At 38.6% G+C, this 22197-nt stretch overlaps 1 protein-coding gene across 1 annotated transcript in view; it reads left to right on the forward strand.

The window, feature by feature from the left end:
- The first annotated feature begins 366 nt into the window (after positions 1 to 366).
- LOC121313083 (E3 ubiquitin-protein ligase HECW1-like) overlaps positions 367 to 22197 on the forward strand; it is a 140286-nt gene continuing 118455 nt past the window's right edge. Inside the window, exon 1 of the mRNA XM_041245230.1 lies at positions 367 to 430. Within this exon, the coding sequence (XP_041101164.1) occupies positions 404 to 430 (27 nt within the window). The 5' untranslated portion in view covers positions 367 to 403. The remainder of the gene's footprint in view (positions 431 to 22197) is intronic.

Consider the following 22197-nt stretch of genomic DNA (forward strand, 5'->3'; position numbering starts at 1 on the left):
AGGTGCTATGACCCAGGAAGTGCAGGTTTAGCATATTTCCTGAGAATAAGGCATAGAAACTGAAACATATTTATCTAAGAGTATCAGATAGCAGGTTTTAAAATCACAGATGTGTTATAACATGTGTTTCTTTAGAAACTGCACACTTAAAACCATTTAGCTGATGGTACTGTACAACAGAAAGATTATGAATTGGTAATGTTTCCTACAATCCCTTTAATGAAGGTGAACCTTTTTTTTTTTACAAGACATGAGTTTTATAATATTCTGTTTTATGATGTCCCACTATAGGCTACAATGTATTTTGTATTTGTTAATATTGTGTCAGACCGTCTCTAAGCTGTGTTGGAGTAATTGCATTAACTCTTTCAGGAACTGATGTGCTTTCAATTGATGGGTCATTATGCTGCTGCACCTGTGCAGTGTTAAGGTCAGTGTCGTTCTAAATTCTAAAATCATCCATCCCATTCCATTAAAAATTCATAGCCGTTTGTGATGGAATGTAGCTTTGTAAGCAGACTGTAGTGTACTGTTGATACAAACGTAATCCATTCAATTTACCTTTAAACCATGGGCCTGATTTCTTAAGGTCATTATGCTACATGAAAGTCTTCTAAAGTAGTATCATGCTATTAATATTACAGAACTAATGGATCCCTAAGTGGCTCACCATGTGTGTGCAGGGTGAGTCATACAGTTAGGGGAGCACAGTTTCATGTCCTGGTTGTGCATTGGCTCTGGCAAAATGGGCAGGGAGGACCTTAATGGACAGGCGCCCAGTGAGCTCAAGTGGACTCCTGCAGGGCTGGCCTATGTCCTCTAGAGGCTGGTAGCTCGCCGACATCCACTCTCGAGTTTCTGGGACATCCACTGACCTTCAGTTCTCTTAAGATGTTGTGGGTAAATACTGCGGTGAGGGAACGTAATTGGACATTCTAATTGAGCAGCAAATTAGGGCAAAATAATAAGAATTTTTTACAAGAATAATAAATGATTTACAGTAGGCAATTTGAATGTTATGTTAATAGTAATTAACTGTAATTGGCTTCATAGCTTACTTGGGCAGAAAGAGGAAAGTTAAACAACTAGGTGCATCATAAATTGTACGGTAACTACAGATAAAAAACACAATATTACACATGAATGTTTGCCGTGTGGACCGTCTTTCTTTTGTAAAAAAAAAAAAGAAAAAAAAAAACGTTTTGAATGTTTTCAATTGAAGTCTACATTAAAAAACTATTATTTAGCTATCTTTATTGAAGAAAAGGAAATACAATTCCATGTTTCTCAGTGGTTCAACTGTCCAGTCTGTGGTTGATGGGGGTCTTTAAAGAACTCAACAACCACTGTAAGCCTTTTGGTTCCGTGATGTAATGGGTTGCAGAGAGAAATCACAGATTCTGACAAGATTTCACTGGGAGAGACAGTTAGTGAGGTAAGTGACAGGGCATGTTTTATTTCTGAATGTGATTTATTAGTATGTTATGTATATAGTGAAATTGAATGTAAATTGGTTAACCACTCAGGACCAATGACTGTCACATGGGACCCAATGCAGTGTCAAATTGGGTATTCTGACTGTGGCTTTTTTGGAGCAGCAACAGCACCACATCACCTTATAGAAGGCAGGACAGGGTGAGGATGCTTTAAAATATATATATATATATATATATATATATATATATCATAGCGTAATTGTATGATTAACATACTCAAAGGACTTAATCGAAGAAGTGATAACGACGTATTTTCATAATAAAAAGTTTTTGGTGACAATACATAGCTTAGGTATTATTTTCAAAAAACACTGTTATTGTATCGAACTTTTGGTATAGCAAGAAGAGCTTTAGTAGCAAGTGATTTTCAAACGAACTGTGTTAATTCAATCAACACATTAATGCTTTGAAAATGAATCGATGAAGTCGTTAACACATTTCTCATTAAAAGTTTAATTGTCGCAGGTCACTTACATCACTTCCTGTCTCAACAACTAGATAAGGGGAACTCAAAATCAAAATTCAAGTTAATGAGATGAATAAAAATGAATAGGTAGTGGACAAAAAAATGGAAACACCGATGTAAAGTCACTTTATAGGGCGTAGGGCCACCGTGTGCGGCCAGTACGGCCCGTATGCGCCATGGCATAGAATCTACCAGCCTCTGGAATTCTGCAGGAGGGATTGTGCACCATTCTTCCTATGGACAGTGGAACAGAGCAGGATTAGATTCAGCATATGATGTTCTCCCATCACCACAGAACCTAAACCTCTGGGTGGGTGAGGATCCCTCATGTCCTTTGTGTTTATTACCTGCAACATTAAGGCACATTTTGATAGGATGTAAGGTGGGTCTTAGCCAAGGACGGTTTACTTGGCGCCATGACTAGGTGCTGCGATGTTTGGCCTTAGCATTGGAAGACAAGCATAACCTGACCAATAAGTTGTCACCAGTTCTATCAAAGCATTACACACAAAAGGCAACATTCCTCTGTTCAGGAGAGCAATCACCAAGAAAAGGTGCTAAAATCAAACATTGCTCAGGACAACTGGAAGCTATTAGAGACTAGAAGATGCTGGTAGATGTTGGTCAACGGCTTATTTTTCCACCTGAGATTGCCACCACTAACCTTCGACCAGACATTTTCTTGTGGTCTGGATCAGCACGCCTTCTTCATCTGGTAGAGTTGACAGTGCCGTGGGAAGATGCTGTGAATGAAGCATATGAGAGAAAGAAACTTTGATATGCTTAACTAGCTGCTGAAGCGGAACAGCGAGGATGGAGAGTCCAAGTTTACCCAGTGGAGGTGGGTTTTTGAGGATTTGTGGCACACTCTACAACCCGGTTTCTCAGAGACCAAGAGTTGCGTCGCACAGTGAAGAACTTATCTGAAGCAGCAGAAAGTAGCAGCAACTGGCTGTGGTTGAGACGGAAAGATTCTGGATGGGGATCTCAAGCACAATAGAAAGAAAGCAACGCTGATGTACAGGTAAGTAAGCTGGGATGAGCTGAGTGGGGGATGGAGGGGGGTGATGCTGGGACGCCAGAATCACTGTTGAGCCCTCTTGAGGTGTCGTGGGCTAGTCGATGAAACACCGAGGATGGAAGGTGCCCACTTGAAGACCCCAGAGATGTACCCTACTTAGGTCAATCCAAACGGTTGTCATGCTAATGTGCTGGGGAGACCACACTGGGTTTATCCCCGGAGCCAGCATCGCAGCCGTTGTGTGTGCTGATGCGCTGGGGAGGCAAAATGAGCTGATCCCTGGAGCCAGCTTTATGCTTCAGCAATCAACACCAGACAGAAGGATATCTACATCATCAGTTGGAAAACAACGCAAATGGATGGAGATGCAGATGGATCACACTAGTTTACTACAAAGCTACGTCTTAGTTGGTGCTTATCTTGGCGAGAGCCGAGTTCAAATCAGCATGAAGTTCAACATCTACTCTCATGTAATGGAAATCATGAAGATCTGGATACATCCAGTGACTGCTGTGAATAGTGCAGCTGGCAACAAGGGAAAGACCTTGTGACAGCATGGAGAGACAGCTGACAGGAGGAAAGAGACCCCATTGGGGCTGGCAAGGGTTAGCTACCCTGGTCGGCTGTATCCAGCTCTATGTTTTCAAAGTTAAACAGGATGCTGGAGACACCCGCCCAAGGCTTCTAAGAAATTAAAGAGAAAAATACCCATAGAGTCTGCGAGAGCTGGGGCGGAAGATGACTCAATGTTGCATTTAACACGGTTAACGACTTTGGAATGGAAACGGCTATGAGAATAGAGAGTACTTCTCAAAAGACTAGTTCAAGATCTGCAGTTAGCAAAGACATGGAATTCCAGGTTTGTATCTGCGGCTGGAGCAAGGCGACAACGGTTGGGTTTGAAGATTCATCAAGGGAGAATTAAATGCTTGAGGGAGAAAGGACAAGGGCCTCGCATTGATCAGTACTTCTTACGAAGTTAGTCAAGTCAGTCAAATGAAATCCAGCGACAGGAAGCAAACCACAGTTCACAAGATATCAGCACCCCTGTAATAGACGTGAGGAGGACTTGCGTGGATTCAACTAGTGATGAACGTAATGATCCTTGCGAACCTGGTCAGACGAACCAGCGTAAGAGAAAAAAGAACCTCAGCGGGCACATGCCTGGAGTTAAATGGCCAAGAGCTTGTCAGAAAACTGCATGGGACACAGTAAACATGGATCGCTGTTTTACTTTGGAAAGGTTAAATGGAACAGTTGAAAAGAAGCTGGATAAATTTGGGGACATCATCTACGCATATGGAAGCGAGACATTTGGGATTGAAAAAAGGAATGAAAAAGTACAAACTATTCCTGGAAAGTTTAGACAGCAGCAGGAGATTGAACGCTTAGTTAGAGAAAGGAGGCAGTTGAGGAAGCAATGAAGAAAAGCGGAACAAAGTCAGAAGGAGGGACTCAATCTGTTACAAATGGTCATAAAAGATAAGCTTGCTACATTGCGCAGAGATGAGTACCTACGGAAATGCTACATAAAGAAAGAGCGTGCGAGAACTAACTTTTATAAAGATCCATTCAAATTTGTAAAGTAGAATGAAAAAAGGAAAAAAGAATAAAGAAGAAAAATGGCACACTAAAATCATCTAAGTTTGAGCTGGAGAGATATTTGGAGGAAACATATACAGATTCAAAAAGGCAGGAATCTATGTCAATTCCTTCAGATATCCCATGTATCAATCCACCCGAATAACAAACGAAGGACTGTTCACCTAAGTGGAAAGAATTAGAGCAAGCTGTGAAAAAAGCAAGGGCATCATCATCTCCAGGGCCTAATGGAGTTCCATACAGAGTGTACAAGAGTGCTTCTGGAGTTCTTCAAATCCTGTGGAAATTGATGAAAGTGGCATGGGAAAAACAGGTTGTACCAAGAGCATGGCGCCGAGCAGGTGGAGTCTTCAAACGAAATGTGTTAATTCAATCAATACGTTAATGCTTTGAAAATGAATCGATGAAGTCGTTAACACATTTCTCGTTAAAAGCTTAATTGTCGCAGGTGACTTACATCACTTCCTGTCTCAACAACTAGATAAGGGGAACTCGTTAATCAAAAATCATGTTAATGAGATGAATAAAAATGAATAGAAGCATACAAGTAGTGGACAAAAAAATGGAAACACCAATGTGTTTTGTTGGGCCACCATGTGCGGCCAGTATGGCCCATATGCACTGTGGCATAGAGTCTACCAGCGTCTGGAATTTTGCAGGAGGGATGCTGCACCATTCTTCCATGAGAAAGTCAGTCAACTCACGCCTGGTTGATGGAGGTGGAAAACACTGTCTCAGACGTCTTACAGAATATCCCATAAATGGTCGATAGAGTTCAGGTCTGGTGACTGAGAAGGCCATGACATATGGATAACATCAGTGTCATGCTCATCAATCCATTGGGCGACCACAAGTGCTCTGTGGATGGGGTCATTGCCATCCTGGAAGACACCCCCCCCCAGGAAAGAAATTCTGCAACATGGGGTGAAGATGATCACTCAGTACCATTAAGTAGAGATTAGCATTGACCTTGCCTTCTAAGGGAATGAGTGCACCCAAACCATGCCAGGAAAATGCGTTCCACAACATTACGGAACGACCACAACTCTTCACTGTTGGAACCAGGCACTCAGGTCTGTAGAGTTCTTTAGGTTGGTGCCACACGTGCACTCGTCCATTTGTCGAGAACATGGTGAAGGATGATTCATCTGACCATATCACATTTCTCCACTGCTCGGTAGTCTATTGCCAGTGCTCTTTGCACCACTGGACTTGCAAATGTGCATTGCCAGGTATGATGAGCGATTTGTGCACTGCAACCCGACTATTGTATCCCGCGCTGGAGTTCTCGGCGGACTGTTTTTAATTAAACTGGCTGCTCGTGCCCCAGGTTGAAATTTGCAGTCAATTGATCTGCAGTTGCTTGCCTGTTTTCCCTTGCACTTCGAATTAATGCACTGATACCATGATCCTTGAGTATGCGCTTCCGCACACTGTTGCCCTTTGCTGATGATGTCTTTCCCTCGGAGTTCCATGCTGACATCACCTTAGACATCGTTGCTCATGAAACATCAGCAAGTTGAGCTGTCTTGGTCACTGAAGCTCCTGCCAAACGCGCCAACAATCACCTATCTTTTAAAGTCACTGAGGTCTCCTCTTGCAGCCATGCAAGCCATAATTACAGGCCTGTCCAGCATTTTTATACATAAAGCCTATGCATTTTATACATAAATGACCTTAAGCACGCTGGGATGTTATTTGTTTAATTAACGCATGAGCCACACCTGTGTGGAAGCCCTTGCTTTCAATATACTTGGTGTCTCTCATTTACCCAGGTGTTTCCATTTTTTTCCACTACCTATAGTTCGCTGTTATGGAAACTACTAGCATACAATGAGGCTGCTCTTCCACCAGTGAGCAGCAGCCAAATGGAAATAAAAAAATAACGGGAATGTCTATGTTGTGTATAATTTGTAAACTTCAAAATTATGCATTTTGTCATGAAGAATGTACACTTATTTAGAACACTTCACATATAAAATGTTGAATTACGTAAAAATCGAACTTCATGGATTAAAAAAAACTAAAATACAAATTAACCTCATTTACCCTCTTTTGGGGAGATATTTTGCCACAGCTTAAAACAATGTATACAACTCTTTTAATATGCATTGTATATAGGCTAATAGACCAGCTTGAGAGCACAGTAACTGTGGCTCTGAACGCTGTCAACAAAGACCTTCAGTCTCCAGCACAGTCAGTAACTGTCAGTGATGGGATAGCATATTCTCAGTATGCAGGACCGATGTAGCAGCTGGTACTCTATTTCACTGATTTACGAGACAGTGCCCTCTCACTTCACATCCTCCTTAATACCACAAGGCCTCTCAAATACCACAAGAGACTGTAGGGGATCTCTCCCAATTGCATGAGCATGACCAAATAAGAAGATATTTTACTAAGCTAAGCAGACAATTCTTTGTCTTCTTTTATCTTCTCCAGCCCAGTCCATTTGAAATTGATTACCTCTGCCTAATAACCTTTGAGTGCATTTTTCATGGGTAGATTTATGAAGCCCTTACATATAAAATGTTTATTAATCATCTCTTTGAAGGGCACTTTTTTGTTTTTATAATCCTTGCACTGCTTCAAATGCTTGTATATAATAAAACCAGTTAAGATGCAACATAGTCTTAGTGGTACCCTTCACTTTGACCTGTGACCTAAGATTGCAGCCAATGACTTTGTTTTCCGGGTGACATTAAGATATTGGCTTTATACTTGGTAATTAACTGTATTTTGTGATTCTCTCAGTCAAGTTTGAGGCTCATGGACAACGTTGTATAGCAGGCTTGACAGTTTGTGTTTTCTCAAATTAAAGTTCGTACGTAACTGTATTTGTATCAGTTGGTACCCAAACCCGCTTATCAGTTCTGTAAAAACAGAGGATAGGCCCATTTTCATGCTGCTTTGACATATAATTATGCATATTGGATCCTCACTTCTGTTAATGAAAACCCTGAAAGAAACAGTTAATGGAAAAGAGAAACCAGTTGATGAAAACCAGTTTCATTATATGAATATTCTTCAGTGTTGTTCATAGGTGTGTGCTGAGCAACATGTACAAATTAGTTTAGTGAAGTATTACAGGAGAACAAAGATTTTTATTCGTGCTATTGGTTTTAGCCCTGTTGGTTTTATTGCAGTAGCTGTAAAAGTAGAAGTGCATCTGTGAGAGAACAGTATTGTCCACATAACATCTAAGGTTTATACCACACTCGCCAGCTATTTTGCAAGCTGGCACAGAAGTACTTTAAAAGTACCCTGGAGCACAAAACAGAATAATCTCTCAGTAATAAAAAAAACAAACTGTCAAGAATAGACTTTAAAAAATAAAATGCCCTGTAGTCAAGACAGCAATGAAAACAAAGGGTTGCCCTTTTCAGCTTATTTCCCGAGAGATCAAAGGGGAATCCCACACTGAATACCCAGCTGGTTCAGCACCCTGGAGAGAGGCAGGGGACAACACTTGTTGCTCAAGTGGAACATGTACAGCACGTTGGTCTGTGACAGACCTTGACATGTGATCTAAGATGGCTGCTATATTGGGATCCTATAACTTTTTGGTGTCTGGGTGATATAGACTTTAGACTTCTTACTCTGTAGATAATTCTATTCAATGATTCTCCGTGAAGTGCTGTCATGGGTATTGTACACCAACAACAAACCCTTTTGTGCCAGTAATTGTACAAAGCTGCAGATGCCACAGTGTCACATGTCTCAAAATTAGTTGAGGTTTATAGTCAGAAACCAATATGAGTTAAACCAATATTTCCGAGTCAGAAACCAATATGCTTAGGAGTTTACAGTGAAGCAAAAGAATATCTTTTAACATGGTTTTGTAAGGCATATATACACAACTGCTGGCAAATCAATATTGAAAAAAAAGGAGAGTTCTGATAATTGGCCACTCCTGGATAGTTCTTCACAAAGTGAATTCCCTCTGGAGTGACACATTTTATATATACAGTATATATACAAATCTAACGTGGGGTACTTTTTTGTTATTCCAATTAAGTTGAATAACATAAGTGAAATAAGATGTTAGTAGGTACGTAGGTACTCGTTTCAAATGTGTCTCTGCTTACATTCCAGTCCAGTAGTGAACTGCTGAAATTCAGGACGGAGCTGCTCTTCGTTAGTTAAAACAGTACTGCGACTGAATCTTGTTTTGTAACAATTTAAAAATATACTTTTGATAAACAGAATATTGAATGGTTGCTCATGGCATACTGTTTTTATTTGCTTTAGGAGTTTACTGGGACATACCCCTGCGGCGAATAAAAACTGTACACCACAAACGCTCATTCAATATCCTCATACGTAGTCATTTTCTATTAATCGATTAATCACACCTGTTTGCAAGTGATATGAAATTGTATTGAATACAAAGTATTAAGAATTTACGGACACTTTAAGCCCGGTCAGGTCTTTTAACTCACCTGTCTAACCACAAATTGATTTTGTTGAACAAGTAATGTGAGTGTAAATTGTGTGAGTTGTTGCTAAAGGAAGGTAATTGTTTTGTTAACTATTACTAAAAGCACACAGCTGTCTGGGGGCGGGAATTACATCCTGTGAGGATCGTTTCCATCAATCAGACCTGTACAGCTTGCTGATTTGCTGTATTTGTCTGATTAGGGCGGGACTGTGCGAAGCAGAAAGAATGAGAAAGAGTGCGGGTGGGTGCATAATTCTCTATAACAACAGAATTGCACTATTTTGATACATATTGTTTACCATGCAACATTTCAAGCAATATGATTTTAATACATGTTATGATGCTGTCATTTAAACAATTGAACACATTTATTGAAGCGGCTCACGCAATTCACACCCATTTTACTTGTTGATTTCACATCAATTCAATTGTGGTTTAGTGGTGAGGTAAAAAACGTGTCCTGTCTTAGTGACCGTAAATTCTGGAGTCAGTTGGCAACCCTAATATACACATATTTATTTATATGTAATTTGACAGTGAGTCCTGAAATTGTAACTTAGTTTTTAATTGGTGTTTTTGGTATCATGTTTCAAGTTTCACACTAACAAAGTAACTTTGAGTGCTATTTTATTTTGGTTAGCTGAAGAGAAATGTCATTTCTTGAATGCTATTTTATTATAGTTAGCTGTAGAAAACGTATGATATAGCTATTAATATACTGATCCTAATCACTAGTCACTATAAAAGTTAATGAGAAGAACAATTGGATTGGATCCAGGATCACTGGAGCCGGATCCTGAGATGGTGTTTTACTATAAAGATCTGGATCAGGCTCCAATGACCCAATGTTAATCCGATCCTGGAGCCACACACACCTTAACTAGAGAAACTGACCAATGAGAAGTGAATATATGTGGAGCATAGTTTAAAGGCCCCGGCTGACAAATGTGTATACAGCCTGAGATCACAGTAATGTTGAGGAAAAATGGCAAACGGATGGACAAAGATAGAGCAGGACGCACTACGTTGCTCTATTCAAAACACAGGAAAATGGTTTGTAATTCACCACATCTCGTGCTATTTACTAGTGTTATCACATTGAGGTTTCTGTCTACTGCCAGATTAACTTTTCATTTTAAAATGAAACAGTAAACTTTAAACAGCAACATGACCTTTGTGTTTTATGCAAATAAACACAGACATCAATAAAAAACTAAATACATTACCAATACATTTTTATACCAAATTAATCACGAGATATTACTGATTTTAAATTATTTTGTGTGTTTAAATACATTGCACAGACTGGCATCTCTGTCAGCGTTCCAAAAACACTGGTCACATGTTACTAAATATTTTTAAACTAATAAATAAACAATTACCATGAAGAACATTATTGTATTTATCATAGTGAATTTCAGTTCTTACTTGTAAACAGGAACACGTTTAAAAGTTTGCAACTCATTGTCTGCAGCTTAGTGTTATTTACATTATCGTCGATACACTGCGGCTTGAGGTTCAAGCTACATCTGCATATTTTCAGTGGTTGGAAGCTGAAAATACTTTTTAAACATATCCTTTTCTTATACAAATGCAGTACTAGCATCATTTTAATACCAAAACTATTTATCTTAAGTATTTAAATTGTGGGGAAACCTCAGTGTTTCTAGAAATACATTTCAAGGGCAATTCTTCTCCCTCTCATTAAATCAGCATTATGCCACGCTCGCTCTAGCGCTCAAGGCTGCCTCAGGGGCTGGTTGTTCTACAGGGATCTGATCCAGGCTCTGATCTGAGCGGAGCTTCAGTGCTCTTCATGGCTTTGTAATTCCATGACTTGGAAGCGACTGAATAATAAAGCTATTTGCCACACTTATCACTCATGACAACATTGTGCCAACAATGTATTGTTTTGAATGATTGCCACAGGAATGTATTTGAATCTTTTTTATTAGACATAGCAGGGATGCAATGTTTTGTTAGACTTATTTGTAACATATTTTATTACTTCAGATAGAATACTCTTCACGCATATATCTCATACTAAAGAAAAAGTTTCTTTAGTATGAGATATTGTGAAATATTGGCAGAGTTTTAACCAAGTTATTTTTGTCAAGTCCCAAGTCCCAGCAACCAGGTCTCAACGCCTTACCCAAAACAATTTACAGGATTATTCAAAGTAATTGTCTCCTCTTCTGGCGTGTCTGTACTGTACGAGTAGCCTCGAAAATATCAACTGCCTTATTCAAAACTTTAATATCTTACCATCTCTGAAGCAAATACAGTGCTGAGAAAAAGTTTGTGAACCCCAATGATTATTATGGAAATGCCATAGTTTTACCATGATAGCCTTTTCTTAAATATCCAGTAGGGTTTATATTAACCAATTCCATGTCTTTTGAAACAAAATGATGTATGAATTAGACAAACAATGAGTAATTAAGATTCAGGGTATGTAGAAAAGTAAGTGAACCCTGGTTTAATAGCTCAATTAAGGGGATAATTAGAATCAGGTGTTTAAATAATTAGGTAGATCTTCAGGGGTGAGTTTGGGACACACCACCCTATATAAAGATCAGAAACTTTGTGAGTTTGGTCTTCACCATTCAGGTGTGTGGAAACACGTCATGCCATGATCAAAATAAATCTCTGAGGACCTCAGAAAAACAGTTGTTGATGCTCATCAGTCTAGAAAGGGTTACAAAACAATTTCTAAGGATTTGGAGCCCCACCAATCCACTGTCAGACAGATAGTCTACTAATGAAGAAAGTTCAAGGCCACAGTCACTCTACCCAGGAGTGGTCGTCTTACCAAAATCTCTCCAGGAACAAACTAGAAAGTCACAAAGAACTCCAGAGTAACATCCAAGAATCTGCAGGCCACTCATGCCTTGGCTAATATGAGTGTTCGTGACTCAACTGTCAGAAAAAGACTGAACAAGCATGGTGTTCATGGAAGGATAGCCAGGAGGAAACCACTGCTCTCTAAAAAGAACATTGCTGCCCGTCTGAAGTCCGCCAAAGAGCACATAGATGATCCACAAAATTTTTGAAACTATGTTCTCTGGACAGATGAGTCAAAGGTAGAACTTTTTGGCCTCAACGAGAAACGTTATGTTTGACAAAAAACAAACACTGCGTTCGAACAGAAGAACATCATCCCAACTGTCAAGCATGGTGGTGGGAGTGTGATGGTTTGGGGCTGCTTTACTGCCTCAGGACCTGGGTGGCTTGCCATCATTGACACAACCATACATTCTGCATTGAATCAGAAGATTCTAGAGGAGAATGTCAGGCCATCCGTCCGTGAGCTGAAGCTGAACCGAAAGTGGGTCATGCAGCAAGACAGTGATCCTAAACATACAAGCAGATCTACAAAAGAATGGCTGCAGAAGAATAAATTATGTGTTTAGAATGGCCTAGTCAAAGTTGTGGCAGAACCTGAAGCGAGCTGTCCATGAAAGGAAGCCCTCAAATGTCACAGAGTTGATGCAGTTCTGTAAAGAGGAATGGGCCAAAATTCCTCAAAACAGGTGGGAGAGACTGACCAACAGTTACAGGAAATGCTTAGTTGAAGTCATTGCTGCTCAAGGGGATGCCACCAGTTACTGAATCTAAAGGTACAAATACTTTTTCACACATGGATATTGAATGTTGAATCATTTGTGGATAAATAAATGTTGAAAATGTATCATGTTTTTGTGTCATTTGTTTAATCAGGTTATCTTTATCTATTATTAGGACTTAGATTAAGATCTAATAACATTTTAGGTTTGAAATGTGTGAAATATGTGAAAATTCTAAGGGGTTCACAAACTTTTTCTCGGCACTGTATACACACAAGTCTGAAATCGAAGATAAATAATTAAATTAAAAATAATAGCTTACTTTTACAGACAACGGTTTCAAATTTGGCTTCGTTTGAAAGCATCTAGCGGGTAAATATTGTGTTTGGCGGTTTGGCTATATTTTGGTTATTTTTACTGTGCCTGTTTTTTTTTTTTTTTTTTTTCTGTTCCTTTTGATTTATGAGGTTATCATCAGAGCAGGACTTCAATCACCACAATGCCCTGCATACTATACCATGCCCTCCCCCTGGGGGCATGACTTTGTTCCGGAGCTCTGCAGCCAATAAAATGACAAATCACACAAATGCTAACACTTGCATTCAGCAAATCCGGCTGAAGAAAATGGTGAACCTGCCTACTTCTTTCCTCAGGACTGGTTAATATGGGGGATTCTTACAGATGATTGATACCAGTAGTGGCTGTTGGCCCCAAAAATTGGGGAGGCATAAAATATCTGAAACAAAAACACATTGGAAATGGGGAAAAAATGCAAAGTTATCAGAAGTGCCAAGCCATTTAAAGTAGAGATATAAAAAACACAAGTCAAGTTTCAAGAAACCATTCGGACAACCTGTGAAAGTGGTGGGGGCCAAGGTTGCTTGGTGTCTTTTCACATTTCCATGTGTTTTATTCCACATATGACTTCTTTTTTAAGATGGATATAACAAACACACATTACCGGAATTGCAAAATTGTTCAACCTATATTGAAGCAATGTATTGCCGTTTGGATAGGGTAAATGTAAACAGTAGCCTAGTCTGTTGAAAGGGTTAAGATGTGAATCTATGTAGGTCAGCAGTTATGTAGTTGGAGTGAAAGTATGACTAGTTAGGGCTCAAATCCTGATATATATATATATATATATATATATATATATATATATATATATATATATGTGTGTGTGTGTGTGTGTGTGTGTGTGTATATATATATATATATATATATATATATATATATATATATATATATATATACACACACACACTTTTGCACAATGAAAACGCAACAGTCTAAGTTTTACATCATCAATAGCTCATTGGGCACATGCTTAATGTTATTTGCTTTTTCAGTAATATTGTTCCTTGGGATGATGAAATACAGAGCTCAGGTCATGTCATTTCATAAAAATGCCAGGTGCTCAGTGTTGGTTATTTGAGTTGAGTTAAAATTGACAAAATGAGTTGATTTAAGAATCTGTACAAATAGCCATTTTGAAAAAATATGTTTTTAATTAACGCATGAACAGTGAAAGATACAACCATGCTGAGTAATGAAGATCACCTGGTTGCTATCAGCATGATTTGAAAGTGTCCTGTCTGTGAGAGAAGTTGACTGGAGAGTGAAACATTCTGCTTCAGTAATCAGCAGACTAGTCCAGAGGAACCAGGAAACTGGCTCTGTGAGGGACAGGCCACGTCCTGGAAGGCAGAGGGTCACACCATACAGGCCTAAGACCGTTATGCTGACTGTTGCATTGTTCAAGCCAACCAGTGGGGCAACCGTGACTAACCAACCGTCGCCAGCTGACTGCAACTGCAAAGGAAGAGCGGCAAAACATCCCACAGCAGTCTATCCAGAGGCTATGTGTCAACGCTCAGGGAGGCCGTACCCGAATGTTTTCATTTTGACAGCATGTCACGTTTTATACTGAAAACTTATCATGATTCTTTGATTTGTATTTTTGTTCACATTTTCTGTGGTTTTGTTTGATATCTATGTTTAAAAGATAGACCTGAGTGTTGCGTTTCTTTTGTGCATCAGTGTGTGTATGTGTATGTATATCTATAGTAACAGTCTATATGTTGTGCAGAAATCCAAGTGCTTGGAGGCAGAAGTTGATCTTCCAAAAAAAAGAGTGTGCTTTATTATTTAAAGTAAATAAATAAATAAATAAAACAATGCCCCGACAGGTATCATTTGAAAAACCTAACTCCACTCTGAGTAATAACTAAACACAGTTTTTCCTGACTGCGGTTGGAATGGCTAAGCGATTTATCCAACAAAACAAAATAAACAGAAAACACACTGATCGATATTGGTTGCAGTTTCCAAGTGGCAAATGTTGTTCTGACTTACACAGGTTATCTGCCGGCTTGTACTCCTACAGGGTTACTTTTCCCAGCAAAATAATTCTTCTTTTCCACAATTAACTGTTCTCCTTTCATACTAGTCAACACGCAGGTCTCCAAACCATCTCCTACTTGCCAACAACGAGCACAAGCAAAGAACCCCTTTAACACTTCGCGGTCTTAGGTCGGACCAGGTCCGACATTACAGTTTTCCATTTTCCGGTCCGACATCATGAAAAAGATGTCAAACACAGGTGTCTAGTCGTTGTTTTCTCAGGAAAAAGTCAAGAAAATCTTTCAATGGCTGAATGAGACCGATAGAGCCTAGAGAAGCCAAAAAACAAAAGGGACAGATCTGAGCAATACACATAGCCCCTGTACCACAGAGATAACATGAACATAAACAAACAAGATAGCTGCTTCCGCATCCAGTACTCAAAGAATATCACGGACATTTGCAGAGCTTTTTGAGTTGTTAAAGTAATAAAATAATGACTTGGCTAGCATTATTGTGGAGTTTGGTGATAAAACAAGTGATCAGGAGATGATTTATTAGTATGCAGGGCTTGAATTTCATTTTTGTGTGCTGGGGGGATTTACCCCCTATGCTGCAGCTAATGGGGTGGATTCCAAAATTTTAGGGGGGAATGGCAAAAGAAAAGGCACTTTTGCATATAAAAATAACTATATATTGAAATGCATCATCATTCACACTGGTGTTACTTTAAAATAAGCTGCTTTCAGGAGACCTAACAGCTGTTCATCACTGTGAGACACAGCACTCTCCATTGCTTTTGCCATTGCCTGACGTGAAGTTTTTGCTGCAGCAGAAGAAAAAAGTGCTTGTCTTTTTAACCAGCGCTCCATTTCTTCTTTTTTTTTTTTTTTTTTTTAACTCTTTACACTCAGCCCTGTTTCCGCCTGTTTTTCACTGTTTTCATTTATGTATGTTTACCTACTGGATAGTTTGTGCTGCATGCATGTAATATATCAAATGAAAGGCCACAGAATATCCTTTCATATTATTTAAGTTTCAGCAGGATCAGGCATATTGTAAGTGGTAGAGATACATGTAAAAAAAAAAAAAAAAAAAAAGAATGAACGAGAGCCCTTCCTGGGTGCTACATATGTTCAGCAGCAATCTTCCACATAAATTAAAGTGATTTTTTTTATATATAAATATAATAATTGAATCCAAATTTGATCATGATTTCATATTATTTCATCAACAGTATACCACAAATACATACAATAGAAACTATCAACAATATATATATATATATATATATATATATATATATATATATATATATATATATATATATATATATATATGCATGTAAAGGTTATGTGTGCAAAAGCATGTATGTTCAATGAAAGTATCATTCATATCAACTGTTGCATATCAACTGTTGCATATCAACTACATTTTTTTCACATAAAAAAATGTCTTTGTTACACAAATAAAATACATTACATTTAAAAAAAAAAAAGTGCATTATAAACCCTGTGCGAGAATCGAACCCAAGACAGGCTTCTAAGTCAGCTTGCAATGCAGACGCCATAGCTGTCACAGCACAGTCTGTACTTCCAGTTCAGAACATTTGCAAGTAGTATAGCAGTAAAGTTACACTTGTTATAACTAGATGAACAAGATTTTGTAAATTGTGATTATGTATTATCCTGATTGTATTGAAATTTTACATCTAATTTTGCAAACTGTCATAATAAGCTTGATCTGTTCATTTAGTATATTGTAACTTGATCGTATTTATCATACTTGCACAGAATAGTCCTTTTAGTACAGTCTCCTTAGCTTAACCGTTTAGCTGTCACTTGCTGAAGCTGATTTTACAGGAAATAAACAGATTCCAGTTACTGATGTTTCGTAGAACAAATTTATTATTATTTTCTTTTTTTTATCCCCTTACAAAGTTATGATAATCTTATACCAAATTGTATTTTTATACCAAAACCTTTCAGTCTCTGGAGTCAAGTCACATCACTTACAATATTGTATTTACATTTTCCTGATTTAAAAATAAAAGCTACGCAATTATTTTTATTTAAAAGCTGGACGAATCTGACACAGAAATTGGAGTAAAGAAAAGTCTTAAAGGACATATGGTGTGGACTAATGCATATTCTTTTCAGTTTTTAATTGAACTCAGGTCCTCTGTATTTTGTTCTCATTTAATTACTATGTACAGCAGTGATTTTAGTTAATGGATATTCTGATAAAAATGCTAATGTTTGTTCTTTTAGACTTATTATTTTGTGTTCTTCTCTGAGTTTTCATCAATATAAAATAACTCTGCTAGTACATTAAACTAGTTCTTCTGCATTATTTTTATAAGCATTAAAAAATACATTATTACATTGTTCAGCCACGATGGTCATACGCTGTGAAGCTCCATCTGCCCTGTGCTGCTGGAGGTTTAGTTGATATCCCGGTTAATTATAATCGTTAGTGCATTTCTTCAGGTGACATTGTTTTATTCCATAAATAGCTCACTCATTTCAACTTGGTAGATGCAAGTAGAAATTTTCGAAATGTATCAGTTGCACAGTTTTATGTGCATTCCCCATTCTGAATAAAGACTACACTACAGTTTAGTCTGAAGGGCTTTCACCATCATGTCAATCTACGCTGTGTCAGTTTTGAAATTTAACATTATTACAAATGGGGGATGCGGGTGCTAAAGTGGTTATATTACATTTGTGCAAAAAGTACGTCTTCTGTGCTAGTGTATAACTGAACTGTGGAAGCTTTGCATTGGTATTCTGGGTATGCAATTAAATACCTTTTTGCACATTTTTCCATTGGTGTCATAGTAATGTTCTTGCTAAATAAATAAAATATGTATAACATAATTAGATCATTTGGAATTAGCTTCATTTGGCTGATGGATTTAAAATATCTTACAACATACAGTGCATTTATTAAAAGGATGAAAAAATTATGTTATAAAATCAATTGGAAGCACGTAAAGCCAACAGTTCGCTGCACAAAACAATATATACCAGTACACATATCATTTTTTTTTTTCTCTAATCTCCTCTACATAATATGTCTGGTCTAAGTATCATTGTTAATTTTTTTCACTACATGCTATCTATAAGTTATTATACATTTCCTAGGAAATTAAACTGAAAATATTGCATCTGTGACTTTTTATAAGAGATGGAGTCTGCCTTTATTTAGCTCAACATGATTAGCATCAAGGTCAAAGGTCAATACCAGCATAAGGCCACACAATCAGATGGAGGATACCGAACAGCGAACATGTATCGATGACATAGCGGTTCATCCATGAATACTGATTCCACAACAGAATCTGGATTCGTCAGTGAAGAGGTTTTATCTTCCATCTCAGACATTGCTGGATGTGTCAGAGGTATGCAGATTATAGTTCATTTGAACCTCATAGCAGCCTCATTTGCGAAAGTTTGTGATACTGATGTGCAAACACACAGGAAGTGACTCTTTAAAAATGTGTTATGACTTTTAATTGTTTGGAGGGTGTAAGGTTTGTTTTCTTCTTAAAAATAGTAAGTCAGTCTTCTTCAGGTAACTTATTAAGATAAAGAGTTTTATTCAGGAACAAAGCAAATCCAAAGACAGTACAGGACGATCACAATCACAGCAATACTGTAAGTGAAGCTTCAGGTCTCAGCAGATGGAATCTTGAGCAGCAAAACTGCAGGTACATGTACAGGTAAACGTCTCGACAGGTGGTATTCAAGTGCCCTGCCCTGGCCACAAGATGTAGTCTGAGCTGCCAAGGTGACAGATGGTATGTCTGTGCCCTCATGGCATCAGAGAGTTTCTGAGCTGGCATCAGTGTAGATGTAGTTTTTCTGAGCCCCAAAACAGAAAAACAAAACATTTGTTATGGACTAGACAGTGACACAGGAATGAAACTTGAGTTATGTCCCATCATAAATTTTCCTGTCACGTCTTATCCCATGCTGTGAAATGTTTCAATGTATTTTTTTTTTTAATTTAGTTGTTGGCAATTATTTTTGTTATTTTCTCCCAATATGAAATGCCCAATTTTTATTTAGACTCAGCTAACTGCTACCACCCCTGCGCTGACTCGGGAGCGGCGAAGATGAACACATGCTGTCCTCCGAAGTGTGTGCCGTCAGCCGCCTGCTTCTTTACACACTGCATATTCACCATGCAGCCACCCAGGAGCTACAGTGTCGGAGGTCAACGCAGCTCCCAGGCAACTAGCAGGCAAGCCCGCAGACACCCGGCCAGACTACAGGGGTCGCTGGTGCGCGGTGAGCCGAGGACACCCTGGCGACGCTCAGCCAATTGAGCGCCGCCTCCTGGGAACTCCGGTCCACAGTCGGCTGTGGAATAGCCCAGACTTGAACCAGTGACGTCCAGGCTATAGGCCGCATCTTGCACTCACGCAGAGCGTCTTTACTGGATGCGCCACTCGGGAGCTCCCAATTAAATTTTTGTTCCCATCCTATGCCACCAGACTTTCCCATCCCGTGCTGTTCCATACATATACATTTTTTTCATTCCTGTCCCATCCCATCTTGTGATTTTTAAGAAAAATAGAAGAAACTGATTTATTTTAGCCTCTCGAATGGCAGATCTTTCAGGCAGGCTATTTTTCGGGTTACCCTTTTTTTCTTGTATTTTTCATTCTCATCCTGTTCCCAGTTGAATTTTTTAAATGTCATTCACTACTGCCATCTTACCTATTACAAAAATAACAAGAACCACATAAATCTATAAGAGGAAAAAAAACTTGAGGTCCACAGTCTTGAGTTTCACTCCAATTTGAACTCCCAATAAGTTTAGTTAATCCAATTATTTGCTGAGGTTGACACATTTAACTATGTTTAGGTATTTTACAGTTTTGGTGTAAATGTTAGTTGCAGTCAAGGCTAGCAAGATACAATGGGGCTGAACTGAATGGGTGGGCCAGTGACATCACTAAATGGGGTGTGTCAATTAAAATGAGTGTTGGTGATGCGAGGGTTATAGTGTCTGTCTTGGGAAATATATGGATACCCAGAAGTCTGAGTATGCATTTGATTGGTTTAATTTTACAACATCTCAGATTGACTGGTTTAACATAACAACATCTAAAGTTCTTGTAGCTTGTCTGACAAACTTAAGTTTGGTACTGTACTGCTCTTCCCGCAGCTTTGTCTTGCTCTCACCCTTTCCGGCAGCCTTCAGTTCTCCTTCCACCCGTTCCTGTGAGATTAAAATGCTTTGTTCCTGATCCCACCCGTTCCTGACAGTTTAATTTGTTTCCATCCATTCCCACAAACATAAAGCAAAATGTATTCCCGAACCATGGGAGTCCCATTCTAATGTCACTCACTATTACAGACACTAATATACTGTAATATACTGGGCAGGTTACATCCCACTGGAGAACAGCATGCTCTCTCCAGCACTTGAATGTTGGTTGTGAGTCCCTCTAGCATGCAGATACATGCATATGTGGTGTGGCTGTCTTGTTGGACAAAAGACTTAAGAGTGCAATCAGACTCTTTACAAATAGGGGTGGCACCATTGTGCAGTGGGCAGCAATAGCAATGAGCCAGGAGACATGTCTGGCAAACAATGTGCTGATTGATTTAAATAAAAGACCTTCAAGAGTGGATGAGTACCATTGAATATATGTTAATCACTTCAGGACAAGCAATCACCACCTCTTCAAGACAGAGGCTGTGAGACAACCTTTGCACCTCTCCCAGGAACCACATTACGCTGGTTCACACAACCCCTCTTAATTCAGTCTTTATAATAATTCAAACAGTATAACTTGACAAAAATATCCTTACAAGGGTGTTGCATTTTCTAGTGTTATCAGAGCTTGATTAATTACTTTATAAACCTTACTTTGTTATGCATCATTTTCCGCTGGTTAAACTGTAGCCTATATTAACACAATCAGCCATTCAATAAATGTTACACCATGAACAACTCTGATCCATAGCGATAGTTTAGAGTATACATAATCTCTCTTCAAATCCTGAGACAGCTGTGTTACAATGGGTGATTTGCCAGAAATGTACTCTATATGTGATATGTTTATGTCTCTGCCTCAATATTTCCTGCCACTACATATGCCTTTCTCATAGGCATAATTTACGTGTGGGACTCTCACATTGCAGCAGAACTAAAACTTTTTTTTCTCAATTATGTATTCATATAATCACAAGTCAGTGTAGGAGTTTTTACTAGGACTCAGCAATCAAATGAGGCAGTGTTGGCACACAGTGATCACTACCGTACTTAACGAAAGAGAAAGACAGAAATTCAGAGCAGTACTGCGACTGCTTTACTTACAAAGCAACGGTGACTTCCACATTCCAAAAGTCCACTGAAACAGTGAAGCACAAAACACTATAAATTTCACCTTGACAGAGGCATTTGTTTGCGCAAATATCCCTCTTGAAAAATTGGACAACCAAAAGTTACGTAAATTCTTCAGACTGAGTGTAGCAAATGGTGGCGTGATTCCTTAGTCAGCGTAGCTGAGACATGAACACTTACCTAAAGTACTGGAACTGAAAGCTGTCTTGCGGGTACACTTTACCTACAGGTTGTTAATTACAACACCATTCATTTCACAAGCTATTGTAAAGTGCTTGAATAACTTTGATGTTTATTTTGATGATGGCAGTGTATTTATCTCTATATCTGATGTTTTAAAAAATAGTAATAATGTGCACACATAATTTGTAAAGTAGTTCCCTGCACATTCCGCGAAATCCGGTACTTTACCTGTGACACTGGCGTGCATTTTAAAGAAAATTTCCGCGATTTTCACAGGGCCTGAATTACGTGTGATCTCAAGCAGAGAGGAGAAAGCATAGCCTGATAGTAAAGAACTTTTCCTACAAGTTTTTTTTTTTTTTTCTGTTGTTCTTTTCATTGTGAAATTTCTCAGTGGTGATACAATTTCCAATGTCTATAGTCTCATTACTATACAAATATTTTCCATTTGAAAATTGGGATCTTATTGTCGTAGAGTGGCTGTGAAATACTGCCCTTACAAAGATGGAGTTCTCGGCTGCAAAAGTGCCAATCTGAATGAAATGGACATTTATTTTTAATATTATTACTATATGTCCCAGTTACAGAAACCGTCCTCTCCGCTTTTGAAACCAAAGTCACGCCACTGGTCTCACTTAACCAATTTGTTAACAGGCAGCCCGACAAAGCAGAACTATCACTGTCGCAAAATTCGAGGCTTGCAATCTGGTATA

Source organism: Polyodon spathula, chromosome 3 (genome assembly GCF_017654505.1).
Source record: "Polyodon spathula isolate WHYD16114869_AA chromosome 3, ASM1765450v1, whole genome shotgun sequence".
NCBI classification, from domain to species: Eukaryota; Metazoa; Chordata; class Actinopteri; order Acipenseriformes; family Polyodontidae; genus Polyodon; species Polyodon spathula.